Raw genomic sequence first — 17,192 nt, 5'->3', positions numbered from 1 at the left:
ATGAGTAAACTAATCAATTAATTTGGCAGTGTAGATGACATAGTATTAGTTTCTAACTTACCTGTTAATTAGTTTAAGATATAAAGCTAATAACTAACATAGGTTACTTCTCATACACATTCTTCCTGGTCCCCAAAGTATATATTATGGTGGTATCACCTTCTTAAATTTAGCATCTAACTCTTCTAATTATTTGGAAACTAGGCTTTGGTTTCTAAGAATAAGTTTGAAAGCCTTGTGTCAGTGCAGAAATCTTAAAAATCAAAGTCCTACCTAGTCTGCTGGAACACACCAGAATAAAACTGTGCTCCTAAATTTTGCTTTATATTTTATGGGACTCTAATCAACTGGATATATCAACTGTGTTATGGGCTGTCTGATGACATTTTGAGGTAGAAAATGTGAATTGCATTTTTTATCGTACCCTTTGCCAGACATTTTCATACTTTGATCAAACCATACAGTTGAGATGATTCAGTTCATTTATTACTGCAGGGCATGTTGAGTAATATTTCTAATTCAGTCATAATTTAGAATACATCATAACCCCTCTTCTCAGTCCCCTTGCCTCAAAAGAAGGAAAAATGGAATTTATGGGTGCAGAATTTGAAAATATGACAGTAGAAATAGAAATAGACATCTCCCAAAAATCTGTGTTTTCACTGGTACCTATTTTTTAAGCTTGTTCTGGTGTTCTAGTTAAAAGGCATCTTAGATTCAGTGAACTAATGCACTCATGTACATGCTGAATGAGTTCATTGTCCATGGGACTACTGGAAGGTAAGCTTGCAGGCAGAGCACCTCAACCTGGGCTCCTTACCTATTTACATTTTTTTAATGTTTATTTTTGAGAAAGAGAGACACAGAGAGCAAATGGGGGAGGGGCAGAAAAAGAGGGAAACAGAATCAGAAGCAGGCCCCAGTCTCTGACCTGTCAGCACAGAGTCCAATCCGGGGCTCAAACCCACAAACGGTGAGATCATGACCTGAGCCAAAGTCCAACGCTTAACTGACTGAGCCATCCAGGCGACCCACATATTTAGATTCTTAAAGTGTATTTAGATTGTTCCACTTGGTTTTGAAATCTGAGTACTTCTGAGATAAAATGACTTTAGACGAAGTTTATCTCCAAAAACCTATGGTAAGTGTTTTATAATTATGTAATAAATGTTAGGCTCTGCTTTGTGAAGAAAAGAGTTACTATAGCACAATTAAGACTGCTATTTTTAGGAGCGCCTGGGTGGCTCAGTTGGTTAAGTGTCCAACTTCAGCTCAGGTCATGATTTCACAGTTTGTGAGTTTAAACCCCACGTCGGGCTCTGTGCTGATGGCTCTCAGCCTGGAGCCTGCTTTGCATCTTGTGTCTCCCTCTCTCTCTGCCCCTCCCCCACCAGAATAAATAAATGTAAAAAAAAAAAAAAAAAATGAAGGAGGAGGAGGAGGGGGAGTGGAGGAGGAGGAGAAGACTGCTAATCTTAGAAACACCTGCCTACAATATTGGCCGCGACTGCACCTATACTCTTCATATAAACAATATGTGTTATATTAAACACTATTGCCTTCTGAAAATCTAGATTTTGATATGATATACCAGGTCACCAACCTCCAAAAAAATCACTGGGAACTGAGTTTCTAATGAGTTTCCCCAGCAGATATTTCACTAGTGTTGTGACTGTTGTTGGAAGAATTACGTGCGACCCCATCAGGAGAGGACTTGTGTCTAGCTTGTGTCTAGACTCCTCTGAAGTTTGCCCATGCACCTTTTCCTTTGCTTATTTTACTTTTTATCCTTTTGCTATAATGAATCAGAGCTGTGAGCACAATTATATGCTGAGTCCTGTGTGTCCTCTTAGTGAATCACTGAACCTGGAGGTTCTGGAGAATTCCTGGCATAGCTTTCCTCTTATAATTTAAGTTCAGTGATCTGGGATAAATGTATTTATGTAATAGCTAAATACAGTGTCTATATCAAGTTGGATGTTTGCATAGTGGAAGAAAAAGGGGGGGAAAGCTATATCTTCATTCCAATTACAATATAAACACTCTATCACCTACTATTTCTCCACTTTGAATTCAGATTTGTGTCTGTGAAAGTACTCATGTGTATGGTCTGGTTATTTTAGAGACTCACATCTCAGTCTTCCTGGTTCTCTGTCTTGTTGATCTCTAAAGTTGTGATTCTGTACAAGCAGTCTGTGTTTTAAAGTTAGTTGCATCAGGATACTGAGTTTACAAAGAGTGAATTAGTCTGTCTAGATTTATCATGTAAGATGATAAGACAAATTGGGACCACAGAACTATTAGGAATATATGTGAGGAATATATGTGAGTAATATATGTGAGTCCATCCTTCCCCCCCTATTTCCTGAACTAATAGTTCATTTTTTTCTTAATCAACAAAATTTCATTATTTATAAAATAATTATAAGATTTACACGACTAGTTGTTGTTTTTACTGTTCTTAATATCCTAGTTTTAGAAAATGTATATAAACTTGCTTTCCATTTGCTGCCACCAACTTTATTTTTCTGAATGTATTTCCTGAGATTGTGTTAATACAAAATAAAACTCTCTAGATTTTATTTCTTTACTGTTTTTGTTCTAGTTTGGTCTCCTATAAAATTTTGTATATCTCTTTTCTGTCTCTACAGATAACACATCTATTTTATGCTTCATCCATGATTTATAAAACATAACAAAATAAATTATTTTGAAAGCACTACAAATTTGATTTATTCCTGTCAGTTTAACTTTGCAGTGATTTTTTTTCCCCCTAGGATTGTTGATGTTGTTTAGACATTGTCTCAGGAGATTGAGAGAAGTTTGCACATGTGCAGAGGAGAAGCAGAGAGAAAGGAAGAGAGAGAGAATCCCAAGCAGGCACCATACTGTAAGCATGGAACCAGATGTGGGGCTCGAACTCATGAACTGTGAGATCGTGACCTGAACAGCAAACCAAGAGTCAGACGTTTAACCGACTAAGCCACCCAGGTGCCCCAGGTTAAGAGCATGTTAAACTCTAAAGTATAGAATCTAGGGCACCTGGGTGACTCAGTCAGTTAAGCATTGGACTTCAGCTCAAGTCATAATCTCACGGTCCATGAGTTTGAGCCCCGTGTGGGGCTCTGGGCTGTCAGTACAGAGCCTGGAGCCTGCTTCGGATTCTGTATCTCCTTCTCTCTCTGCCCCTCTTCCACTCACGCTGTCTCTCTCTGTCTCTCAAAAAATGAATAAATGTTAAAGAAAAAATTAAAAAATAAAATAAAATATAGAATTTAGTTCTTTTTTTAACCCATTAGATTTTGTTAATTTAGATGCTCCATTGTCATTTCTTTTCAGATTATCACAGGGAATTCTTTTCCTGTTCATCCATGCCAAGAATCTGTCTAATCATGTAGTAACAACTAAGTTGTCTTTTTCTTTTAATATGTTATGTGAAGTTTTATTACTGTTTTTGGTCAAGAAGAGAATAAATAGTATAGTAACAGGAACCAATAGGCCATTTAATAATGCTGCCCTTAATCAACTTTGTGATATTGGGCAATGCTTTCTTTTCAGTTATGAAATTCACATCACCTCCCTTTTTCTTTTTTATTGGATTGCACTATTATTGTCTTTTTTCTTTTATCTTTGTAGATACTAGGACACAGATTTTACATTTGAACCTGTATCTACCTAGAAAACACTCAGTCGGTAGTATTTATATTAGAAATTGACAGCAACGGTCTACAAACCCAAGCCAGTGATATAAATCAGTAAATAGGGCTGGTACTAGAAAATGCAGAGTAGTAAAGACTGGAAAGAGCTGGGAGTAACATGTTCCATCTCCAGGCATTCAAAGTAAGAACTTGAAGTACTCTGCAAGGCAACAGAATAGTAGTGCGTGACAGACAAGGCCCAGGGACAGCTTGCGATCTTTGGCTTGCATATTCGTATCTTCATACATCTACCCAAGGTATATAGCATTTAAACAAGTTTTTGTTTCTACTCTGGGGTATTTTTGACTAAAAATATCTTTCAGTTTACCTTTATGACTAAAATATACATTACAAGTTGAATAACCAAATTAGAAAAGTATATCCTTTTCAAAATATTGTTTACAAAGTGTTAATGATTGCAAATTGCTTCACATCCTCTTTCTGAGGTATTCCTATAGCAACTTGGTTGAAAAGTATAGACATGCTTCCTTTCCATTTTAATGTGAACCAAAATGGCTCTAAAAATCAAGTTTGTTAATTTAAATAAAACTTCAAAAAGTGTATAGAAATTAGTCCTATGCAAAATAGAGTAATTTTGATCTCATTCAGGTGTAGAATACCTCTTTGTTTTTATTATTTTATTTTTGTTGAACATGTTTTTTTTTTGTTTGTTTTGTTTTTGTTTTTTACTTAACTCCGAAACAAATATGCATTTGTAGAAACATTAGCAAATTCTACCTTCATCATGGCTTGGACCTAGCAATCTAAAACCTCCTGGCTATCTTTCATATCTACCAGATTACATGTATTTCTGTTTTTTTCATTTTTTTTTAACTTTCAGTAAATTCTCAAAACTCAAAGTAGCTTATTTAAAGCACTTAATTACTACCAACACTCATCTTTCCCCAAAGTTTGGATTTACTGTTCCAAAGTTGATTGTGATGACTTAATCTCTACTTATGTCAGATTGCTCTTTAATATATGGACAGTTTAAAAAAAATACATAAATTTTAACTGGGTTAAAGATTGGTGTTCACTATAACTGCTTTGTCATTAAGCTAAATGAGGTATTAAAGTCTTAAAACCAGAGTTATAATAAGATAAAGAAATCAACCATAACTGTATGACTAAAGAAAGTACTAATTGCTGATGCCTTCTTTTCAGTTGTCCGAAATAGGCTTGTTTCGTGTGGCGTTTTTAATTGAGTTATAACAGTTCTTTGTTTTCCTTCTGTTTTTATGGTTGTAGGATTCCAACTAGTAAAACTTTTTACTTTATTATATATGTGTGTTTTAGTAATTAGATTTCTTTTTCTTTACTCTCACAAAACAATACTCTAGTAAATGTAATATTGGTTATCATGTAGTTGACTTTAAGTCTTTTTTTTTTTTCTTAATGTATCTGTTTCAAATTGTAGAAGGAGGAAATATTTTAAGCAGACAACCATTGAAGGCAGTTTTTCTTTTTTTTTCAATATTTTTAAATTTATTTTTATTTGTTTTCAATATATGAAGTTTATTGTCAAATTGGTTTCCATACAACACCCAGTGCTCATCCCAAAAGGTGCCCTCCTCAATACCCATCACCCACCCTCCCCTCCCTCCCACCCCCCATCAATCCTCAGTTTGTTCTCAGTTTTTAAGAGTCTCTTATTGAAGGCAGTTTTTCTAATGATAATGACATTATATCTTCTGAAAGGAAGAACTATGTACTGGATATATTACATGAAAAATCTTGAAAATTTAGAGATGAGTAATAGATTTTTTTCATTGTTGTTGTTGTAAGCATTACTATGGAGTAATCATTATAGGGTTACTGAGGACATAGGTATGACCAAGAGAGGCCCTGTACTTTGGACCCAACTTAGACATTTTTTCCTCAATTTTTCTTAGGTATTAAGTGATTTTGCAACTATTGAAATTTAATAATCCTTAGAATGAATTTCATCAAACAAATGTGATAAATATTAGTGGTTTTCCGTTTTTTAAGTGATATATTTCTTTGAACATCATGATTCCTAAGATAGAAATTTATAATTAATACTCTTAGCAAACAATGTATAACAGTTAAAGAAACCACAATATACAATGTGTTTAAATATATTTTTTTCTAATACTATAGCTGGGAAGTTTTAAGATTCCTTCTGTCAAACATAAGATGGTGGTTAGAAGAATATGGCTTTGATGGATTTCGTTTTGATGGTGTTACATCCATGCTGTATCATCACCATGGAATGGGTAGGTAAACTGATATATTACAGATGCAAAGAATGATTTTTTTTTTTTTTTTTTTACTGGTAGATTAAAACCAGGTTTGGGGTTCAGTTTCAGAGCTTGCAATGACCATCAGTGTTAGCTTGATTTTTATTAGTTCCAATGTGTATGTCTTTTCTCTAGAGACTTCTGATCCCTTTTTGGCAAGAGGTCAGAAATAAATACATTTTATAAGTAAATAAAAGATAATGCTTTCTGTGAAATATATCTACTTAATATGCTATCCTTACTATGTACCTTTCTTTTAAATATGTTTCATTCATTCTTTTCTATTCATATGTAATTAACATACAGTGTTAGATTAGTTTCAGGTGTACAAAATAATGATTCAACAATTCTGTACATTACTCAGTGCTCATCACGGTATGTGTATGCTTAATCCTCTTCACCTATTTCACCTGTTCCCACACATACCTCCCCTCTGGCAACATCAGTTTATTCTGCGTATTTAAGAGTCTGGTTTTTGGTTTATCTCTTTTTTCTTTGTTCATTTGATTTGTTTCTTAAATTCCACATAGGAATGAAATCATATGATATTTGTCTTTCTCTGACTGAATTATTTCACATAGCATTATACCCTTTAGGCCCATCCATGTTGTTGCACATGGCAAGATTTCATTCTCTTTTATGGCTGAGTAATATTCCATTGTTTGTATGTATATATGTATGTATATTCACAACTTATTTATCCATTCTTCTCTGGGTAGACACTTGGGTTGTTTTTATATCGTGGCTATTGTAAATGATGCTGCAATAAACATTGGGGTGCATATATCTTTTTAATTAGTGTTTTTGTATTGTTTGAGTAAATATCCAGTAGTGGAATTACTGGATCATATGGTAGTTCTGTTTTTAATTGGGGGGGGGGGCGATGTGGAATCCTCCATACTGTTTTCCACAGTGGCTGCACCAGTTTACATTCCCAACAACAGTGTACGCGGGTTCCTTTTTCTCCACATTCTCGCTAATACTTGTTATTTCTTGCGTTTTTTATTTAGCCGTACTGACAGGTATGAGGTGATATCTCATTGTGATTTTGATTAACATTTCCTTGATGATTAGTGATGTTGAACATCTTGTCATGTGTCTGTTGGCCATCTGTATGTCTTCTTTGAAATAATGTTTATTCATGTCCTCTGCCTATTTTTAAATAGGATTATTTGTTTTTTTGAGGTTCAGTTGTATAAGTTTTTTTATATTTTTGGGATATTTAACTCTTTATCAGACACATCATTTGCGAATATCTTCTTCCATCCAGTAGGTTGTCTTTTTGTTTTGTTAATGGTTTCCTTCACCGTGAAAAGCCTTTTATTTTGTTGTAGTCCCAGTAGTATAATTTTGCTTTTGTTTCCCTTGCCAAAGAAGACCTATCTAGAAAAATGTTTCTATGTCTAATGTCAAAGAGATTACTGCCTATGTTTCCTTCTAGGAGTTTTATGGTTTCAGATCTCACATTTTGGTCTTTAATCTATTTTGACATTATTTTTGCATATGATCTAAGAAAGGAGTCCAGTTTCATTTTTTTTTTTTTTTTTGCATGTAGCTGTTGAGTTTTCCCAGCACTATTTATTGAACACACTGCCTTTTTCCCACTGAATATCCTTGCCTTCTTTGTCATAGACTAATTGACCATAAAAGTCTGAGTTTATTTCTGGACTCTCTATTTTGTTCCATTGATCTCTGTGTTCATTTTGGTGCCAGCACTGCTATGTTTTGATTACTACAGCTTTGTGGTATACCTTGAAATGGGAGATTGTGATAGCTCCAGTTTTGTTTTCCTTTTTCAAGATTGCTTTGGCTATTTGGGGTAATGTGTGGTTTTATATAAATTTTAGGTTTTTTTGTTCTAGTTCTATGAAAAATGCTATTGATATTTTGATAGGAATTTCATTGAATTTGTAGATTGCTTTGGATAGTATGGGCACCTTAGCAATATTGTTTCTCCCAATCCATAAGCATGGAATAGCTTTCCATTTGTTTATGTCATCTCTAATTTCTTTCATCAGTGTTTTATAGTTTTCAGAGTACAGGTCTTTCACCTCCTTGATTACGTTTATTCCTAGGTATTTTATTCTTTTTACTGCCACTCTAAATGGGATTGTTTTCTTAATTTCTCTTTCTATTCATTATTGGTATATGGAAATTTAACAAATTCCTGTATATTAATTTTGTATCCTGCGATTTTACTAAATCCATTTATCAGTTCTAATAGTTTTTTGTGTTTCTATATATAGCATCATGTCATCTGCAAATATTAAAAGTGGTGAAAAACTGAGAGCTTTTCCCCTAAGATCAGGAACAAGACAGGAGATTCACTCTCACTACTTTATTCAACACAGCACTAGAAGTCCTAGTGAAAGAAATAAAATATTTTTAAGCAAACAGTTTATTGCAGCACCCATAGGATGTGAACATGACAGCAATTGTAATGAGAAAAAAATAACAACAACAACACAAAAAAATGAGAACCTTTGTGAATGTGTGGATTCATTTGCATATTAAACACTGTAGAAAATATGTATATTTTAGATAGAGGTGTTCACAGTTCAAATTTAATTATAAATGAATTTGTAATTAAAATCATTGATCAGAGACCTTCAGTTTAAAAGTTGTGCAAAGAGGGGCACCTGGATGGCTCTTCAGTTAAATGTCCAACTTCGCCTCAGGTCATGATCTCATGGCTGGTGAGTTCGAGCCATGTGAGCCATGTGTCAGGCTCTGCTGATAGCTCAGAGCCTGGAGCCTGCTTTAGATTCTGTGTTTCCCTCTCTCTCTCTGCTCCTCCCCTGCTTGTAGTCTGTCTTTCTCTCTCTCTCAAAAAGAAATAAAACATTAAAAAAAAATTTAAAGTTGCACAAAGAAATGGGATCACGGAATCCTAATCGCTTAGTAGATAACATGGAGAATAATTATTATTTTTTAATGGCCAAATATTACCAAGCAACAACCAGTCTGAAACAAGGACTTTGTAAATTTTGAAAAGTGGCTGCCAAGAAATGAAGCTATATTCAGAGTGTGTTGCTATCTGCTCTTAATCATGCATGGTATTGCCCCCATGAAATGTTTCTAGGAAAGAAGTTGTATCTATTAAAACATGATAGATTTCACTGATATCTTCCAGTTTGGAGAGAAACTGACTTAAGGAATGAAAAAGGAAAACATGGCAAAATTTAAGAAGGAGTCTCTCCTAGATTACAACACCTTCTAGATTACATATGCAACTCCTGCATTTCCCTGTAGAACCTCTCTCTTCTGAGGCCTTGGTATCTTCCAAGGAATTGTGGAGTTAGGGAAATGAATTGGGGGGAAAAATGAGGCAAAGCAATTAACATCAAGACACAAAGTGTTTAATTTATAAAATTCAGTGATAAAAAGAAGTTCAGCATATGACATCTTAGGAAGAAAAAGCAATTTACCTGTATAGATGAAAACAATGGCTGAACTCATACTATTCTATTGCTAACAGCAATGTCTACAAAATCCTTAGGGAAACAAAGTTTGACTCGAAAATTGATAATTGAATTGTCATTCAGGTATAAATTTGAAAGAGCTTGATGAATAAAACTTCCAGAAAATACCATATAGTGATGGAATCCAGCAAACTGAAAAAACAATGAGTCAAAATAAAAAATTTGATGTAGGGAAGCGGGGGGGGGGGGGGTTGGGGGAAAGGCAGGTGTTGAACACTAATTCGATTTAATGAAAAATGAGTAACAATTCAAAGAATAGAAAGCAAATAGTATAACCCCAATAAGTGATACATACTATAAGCAACCAAAATTAGGATGTGGGGGAAGAGAAGGTAAAAGGAAGTTGGAGGATGTTAAAATCTTTTTGTCATCATAAGAAATCTGTATGGCATAAATTGAAGCACATATTTAAAATAATATAAACATTTTGTCTCAATTTTATGATGGTTTTCGTATTTGCTTTTCTTTACTTCACAGGGATCTCTTGACATGCAAAAAAATATATATCTAAAAGTTGAAATCTAGAATTCCCTTTGGTATCATTTCATGTTTTTCCTTCAAAATTATGTTAAAATTAAATTCAAATTTTCAATTAAAGTGCTTTGTTTGCTTTTGAAAAGCAAAAATTGATTTGCAGGATTGTCTGAATTCTGAATGTTTGATACGGAGTACTCTTCTAAGTTAGAACATATATTTGCTGATGATAATATTCTGTGCTATTAAGGCTCATTACACTTTGGTATGATAACAAAACTGATCTCAATAGACTAATTGGTGGGGGCATTTGTGCTGAGTTGAGACTTGCATGTTAACGTAATGCATCTGTATCGATTTTCTGTTCTCTAGGTCAAGCTTTTTCAGGTGATTACCATGAATATTTTGGACTTCAAGTTGATGAAGATGCCTTGATTTATCTCATGTTGGCAAATCATTTGGTTCACACATTGTATCCCGATTCTATAACAGTAGCTGAGGTAAAGCCATAATGATCTCTACCCTCTGAACCCCTTTAATATAGAACATTTTGTTGGCATACAATATTTGAATGATTAATCTCATGTTGTCAATAATTGCATAACTGAAATTGGACCCTGACCATAGTGCAGCTATCTTGTATGGGTGGCACATTATTTAGAATTCAGTGTTTTTCTATTAGGAGATAGTGTGCACTAATTACTTGTCATCATTCCATTGTTAAAAAAAGAAAATGCCAATGGTTAGAAAGTAAAATATCCTCATCAGTGGACAGGTCCTTCCACCGTGAGACCTTCAGCAGAGAAAAGAATTGAATATTAATGTGTGTCTGCTTATTTATTTATTTTTTCTTTCCTGGTTTAATCATTAGAGATGGCATGGATCGCTGCCTGCAAGCTTCTCTGAAGTCTCTCTTGTTCTGATGCGATTACCTTTCTTGTTTACGTTATTGCTCTTGGATTGCCAAATGTTCACTAGTTATTCATGATTACTGAAGGTTCATGATTAACTGTCCCAAAGCTGCACTGTAATGATATAATTCGGTATATGCATAATTGACAATTCCCCTCTTGGTGATAAATGTGATAAATTAAGAAGTTTGTTAAATGCTTATGCTAATTTAGATTTAGTTCTAAAATCCCTCTGGTTTTCTGAGTCCTCTTACTAGAAATTATTATTAAAATTGAATTTAGTATGTTAAAACTGTTCTGTAAAAAGTGTGGCGGTTGGCATATAAAAATAGCAAGAATATCGTTAGAAGAGTCAGAGTTCAGTTGTGTTTTCACGTTGTTGGCATTTAGTTCATGGGCATGAAATGTAGTAATGACAGCCTTCTTCCTGTGGTATTTATTATTTGTATAGACTTATTTCTATCCATGTCTTCTCAAAACCCCGAATCTTCAACTAGGTGGAATGATTCCTTGTTTATCTCTGGATAGAGAACAGTTACCTCCTTTAGACATTTTGCCTTCTAAATATGTTCTAGGACCAGAGCAGTGGATCCTAAATTTCTGGAATAAATTTTTATATAGAATTTTAAAACATGCAATTATAATACCATTTTGATTATCCTGTATTATTCCACACTTCCTACCTACTTAAATTCAGTCATATCTTACAAATCTTGCTAATACTTTATGCACTGAATATCTTTTAATGTCAGAGTGTATTTTAAACTTTTATTTTGTCTTTTATATAGTTTTATTTTATCTGTCAAACATCAAAAAAGTTTGTCGATTATGTTTATGGCAATTCAAAGCAGAGATAGTTTAAGTGAAAAATTACTATAAACAATTAATGACAGCACAAATCAAAATTGGGTACTGAAGAAAAAGAAGCAATTATTTAATACATGAAATGTAAAATTGTTACATTGATCTCTCCATTCATTTCAAGTAAAATAGTTTCATCATCTAGGGAGCCCTTGTCTGATTATCAGTGTTTCTACCAATGAAACTTTGAGACTTTAGTCTACTTTATATTACTTGGTTTTAGATTTTTTTTTTAACAAGATGTGTCTTCAATTTATTCTACTTAAATTGAAAACTACTTCAATTTCAGTACATCACTTTTCTGTCTAGTGGGAGTCTCTTCAAAATGTGAAATTGATCCTCATGAACTTTTTTTTTTTTTTAAGAAAGGAATATGGTGTAACAAATAAGTAATGCAATTTATATAAAGTCCTATAGTAGAAATTTAAATTTATTTACAATGACAGTTATTAAAATTGAAACCTTTTTTCCTAGAATATACCTACCATTTCCCATGGTTCTATTTGGTATATTAATTAAAAATGTTTTTTTGATTGAGGTTTTCTCTCCCTTTGACGTAGTCATAAGTGATCCTTAAATATAAAAATAAAAACTATTTTAACTTTATTTGGAACACATAATCATTTTTATATTCTATGTTGGTAGGTATCAACTTTTTTATATTTAAAATATATTTATTTTAGTGGCCTTTATGTTTACCTTTTTTTTTTTTTCTTTTTAAGATTTTTAAAAGGATAGTCATTAACTCTCCTCTTTCAAAAGAGAACTGCAAATATCTCATATATATTAATGGAGTAGCTTTCTAAGGATTCAGTTTTAGAAGTCAAGACCAAGTGGTGTCCAAATATTTTTCTTAGCAGATTCTATTTCCTATCAAAGTATTTCCTAAAACTACCTTTAGAGAAAATATAGAATGCACCTTAATGTTTCTTGAGAAAAAAAATATCTTGATCTTTAATACCAGCCTATCACCAGTCTTAGGAAAACTTAGTCTCATGAGAACTCTTCTGTGAAGGCATTTTTGTTTATAATTCCAGTGCCTAACATGAGTACCTGGTATTTAAAACATATACAGCCAATGTTTGTAAGGAATCAAACTAAATACCTACTGTATCAGTGAAAATGTGACATATATAATAGATACAACTTCTCTGAAAATGTTTTTTTTCTATTAAGCATGCATCCCTTTCACTTTTTTCTCCTTTTACATTTATAACCTATGAAATATTATGTAGAACTAAGATTTTATTGACAAATATTTCTTTTTCTTACAGAATGTATTTCACTATGCACTATATTTAAGTGTATCTGTCTTCCATTAAAAAGCAATTAATAAAGTATTTTATAAGTCCGGAGAGATTATATATTTCTTTTTTCCACCTTTTCTGTGGGAAGAATTTGGGGATGGTGTTGTAGATGAAAAAGTATTTGAGTTAAATTTCAGAGAGTTCTGAGTGTATAACAGTCTTTTTAGAAAGTAAGGATAATAATACAAGGAAGAGTTTGTTCAGTGACATGCATAGAAAAGCTTGTGACAAGCACAGGGAAGAGTGAATATTTCAAAATGGATGATGTATTTAGTACTTGAAATATACTAGAAATTATGCTGGAAAGATGTAGGCTTCTCCCTTCTGCTTTCTGTGTACTTTAGTTAACAATTGTAACAACTATATGGCATTATCATTTCATGATAATAAGTGTGTATATGTTTATTTAGGTCTTTATGAATCCCAAAGGTCAAATATTCTGCCTTATTTACCTTTAAATTCCTGACAGTGCCTTTATTCATTCACTCATCAAATTTTATTGAGTTCCTGCTTCATGCCAGTTACTCTCCTACTGCTCTGAATTCTTGGCATATATCAGTGAACAACAACACCTTTGCCCCATGGATCCTACATTCTAACAACACGTAAGGAGGCAGATAATCAAATAGGAAATTATTTTGTCAGTGTTTAAAGGATGATTGTTGAATTGAATCTTTAGCTTAAGAATTTGAGTGTTTGATTGTTGGCTATTGAAAGCCATTGTTGGGCAGTGATAGCAGGCTGTCTCATAAACTGTTGTTTTGGCAGCAGTTAGTGTGAAGGGAAACTGGAGATGGGAATTCCTTTTGGGAGCATAATGGTCTAAGCAAGGAGTAATGAAGATTAAATAAGAAGGATGATGGTCGTAGAAATGGAGCAAAGGAGAAGAATTGATTTCAAAGATATTGTAGAGTTAGAATTGCTAATACATGTCTCGCGTGAGACCAGAGTTGCTATTATAATATATTTTACTACATCTGGTTCCTTATACCATCTTTTTTTTTTTTTTTAACTTCCCAATTATCAGTAATCTAGTGGTGGCATGACAGAGGAGGAAGATACTTTGTTGAAGTGCCTGCCATCTGACCCTATCGAGAAACATATCTTTAGAAATCCCTTCACCTGAGTGAGCTTCAGTTTCTGTGTCTTCTAGATGAAGAAGGTCCACTAGATACCCTTTAGATCCATTTCAAGTGTGACTGACTATAGTGAAAGCCATCTTATTGCTTCATTCTTAATATACTAAGTCTTCTGTCTCATCAGAAGCTAGATGCTCACAAAATACACTCCATGTCAGTACTTTATGCAGAGAGCAAGTACAGCAGATATATGCCACATGTATTTTTGTGTTTGAAAGCAAGAGCTAAGTGTTCATACAGTGGCTCAAAAGTAAGTCTAAGATACTATGTTTTAGCAGTAATCGTTTTACTATTTTCTGTTCTCTTTGTCATACGAAGGAAAAGAAAAAAAAAAATGAAAAAAACGCCTCATGAGATTGAAGTTGTCCTGCAGTGAAAAGAATTACACAAAAACTTAGTGGGAAATGAAATCTCCCATTATAGTTTTAACTACTTTTACAATTATGCTACCAAAATACTCCAAAAAGATATGCCTCCATTTACTGTTTTTATTTATAGGGCTATTTATTTTATTTATTCTCTACTGTCAAAAGAATATTTCCTAAGAATTTGAACAATGTGAACTGATACTATTGATGACGTTGTTTTAGGATGTGTCAGGAATGCCAGCTCTCTGTTCTCCGATTTCCCAGGGAGGAGTCGGCTTTGACTATCGATTAGCTATGGCAATTCCAGATAAATGGATCCAGGTAAGATTTATGCATTTTTTTCCCTAAAAATACTATGTATTTTGTTGGTTTATTTTTTATCTCTTTGATTTATTTAACTTGTGATCATTAGTTATAAATGTTATAATCATTATAATTGAAGTATTAAAAAATTTTCTCATTAGTGTGTTGATTCTTATGCTTTTTAATAAGATGTTTCACAAACTTCTAAAAGTTCTAGTTTAAAGTATTCATTCTTGTGTTATTTAGGCAAGGAGAAAATATTAACATAACGTGAGCTCTGTATATGAAATTTTGCATTATCATTGCAGTTTTGTGAAACTTCATTGCTCTCTGTATAAAACACATTCAGCTTCATCAAGCATCCATTTCTGCCTGCAATTCATCAATGTAAAAGTTACTCCTTAATTCCCCTTACTTGCTTCATAGTATGTTTTTACCTCAGCAGATTTGGATTCATCCATTCCTTTATTTGACATTTAGAAATCCTAGGGGCGCCTGGGTGGCTCAGTCGGTTGAGCGGCCGACTTCGGCTCAGGTCACGATCTTGCGGTCTGTGAGTTCGAGCCCCGCGTCGGGCTCTGTGCTGACAGCTCAGAGCTTGGAGCCTGTTTCAGATTCTGTGTCTCCCTTTCTCTGACCCTCCCCCGTTCATGCTCTGTCTCTCTCTGTCTCAAAAATAAATAAACATTAAAAAAAAAATTTAAAAAAAAAAAAAAAGAAATCCTTACCGTGTGCCAAGCACTAGGAATGCATAATTGTAGATGACACCTTGCACATTATTTGTAATAAAATTGTATTAAATTTTATTATAGTTAAATAGCTTCGATTATATTTTGTTTTATTTAATATTTGCCTAAAAGACCATTGTTTTTATGTAGACTTAGATTTGACATAGAACACTCTGAGTGGCTATGTCCCTGATGACAGGCTGAATATGCATAAGGAGTCAGCTTTGTATTTGTATCAAATAATCATATTTGTATCAAATAATCAGTTTTCTGATGAGCCCTTTAGTACACCGTGAACTGTAGATGTGTTTAACCTTGGATAGAAAAACCGTGGAGCCTGCTCTGAAGGAACTAATTATTGTAATCCTATCTTAACTTTCTTCCCTGTACTCTCCAGGCAATTTGTGCAATACACAACTGTGACATTAAATCTTTACCAACATAATTTTTGCTTCTCCATTTATAATGATTCCTAAACATTGTCAAGTCAAAAAAGCAAATGTTTCATAGAGATGATTAGACTGAAAATCAAAGAAACAAATATGTATTCTAGCTTTAATACCTGGGAAAGTTGCTTTATATCTGTCATTTAAAAAAAAAAATGGTGTGGTCTTCAATTTTCTCACCTTGGTCTAAAGGTCTTTACCCACCATCTTTTAGGATTTCCAATCTTCCATGCAGACTTTTTTCCCCTCACAAGTGCCAAGTATTACTTTTCTCACCTCCTACTGAAAAGCCTCCATCAGTTTTTGTGCAGATTTAAGAATATTTCAAGGGGTACATCAACCTAGAATTATTCCCATCACTCATAGCCCACAGTGGGTATTTCCTTCTCTTACCAATGACGACATTTTTAAAAAATACTTAATTTAATTTAATTTAATTTAATTTAATTTAATTTAATTTAATTTATAAAACATTTAGTACCTTGTATGCTCAAGGTACTGTACTAGTTAGTACTTCATACAAACGGAAAAGTATACTGTCCTATGTTTAGGACCATCATGTCTTCTTAGATTGTGAATTGTCTAAAGGCAGATGTTATCTTCTGTTTTATGTAATTATTTAAAAATCTTTTTGCATCACCAAAGTGGGAACCCTAGTTAGTAAGACAAGAGAAAGTTAAAATAATATTATAAAAAGCTCAGTGATATCCCCTACTTTTGTAATTTGTGCATTTAAAAAAATAATCTCATAAATGACTATTATTTCCTCAAAAGGTACACAGGAGTATTAATCCAAATGGTAGCTGTACTCAGAATATATGGCATTCATTGTTATTTCCCCATAGGGTCTGAGTTAAATCAGAATGCTAGATTTCATTCATGTTTTTGTTGTTCAAAAGCAAATTATTTCTACTTGTATTGTTCAAAATCAGTAGTTTGGAATACCACATTTAATCATATTTAATCATTTACTGAACAAATACTTGCCTATCTAAAATATGCCAAATTTGCTGCAATCCCTTTTATTTTATTTTATCATTTTTATTACCTACCTACCTTTTATTACCGTTTTATGTTAAATTGAGATAAGTGGTTAATTGAATTCATTCATTTATACATTAATTCCACCAAAAATTACTGAGCACTTTGTATTTTTATTATAGAAGGTTTTTTAATTGTTGATTCTCACGCAGTTGTAAGAACAGTTGTGATAC

At 33.2% G+C, this 17,192-nt stretch overlaps 1 protein-coding gene across 3 annotated transcripts in view; it reads left to right on the top strand.

Annotated features, from left to right (window-relative positions):
* GBE1 (1,4-alpha-glucan branching enzyme 1) overlaps positions 1 to 17,192 on the top strand; it is a 280,022-nt gene that overhangs the window by 175,084 nt on the left and 87,746 nt on the right. For all 3 annotated transcript variants that reach the window (XM_042957137.1, XM_042957135.1, XM_042957136.1), the window contains exons 8-10: positions 5,820 to 5,935; positions 10,288 to 10,415; positions 14,724 to 14,822. In XM_042957137.1, the coding sequence (XP_042813071.1) occupies positions 5,820 to 5,935; positions 10,288 to 10,415; positions 14,724 to 14,822 (343 nt within the window). The remainder of the gene's footprint in view (positions 1 to 5,819; positions 5,936 to 10,287; positions 10,416 to 14,723; positions 14,823 to 17,192) is intronic.

This window comes from Panthera tigris, chromosome C2 (assembly GCF_018350195.1).
Source record: "Panthera tigris isolate Pti1 chromosome C2, P.tigris_Pti1_mat1.1, whole genome shotgun sequence".
NCBI lineage: Eukaryota > Metazoa > Chordata > Mammalia > Carnivora > Felidae > Panthera > Panthera tigris.
This window is presented reverse-complemented; position numbering and strand designations above follow the sequence as displayed.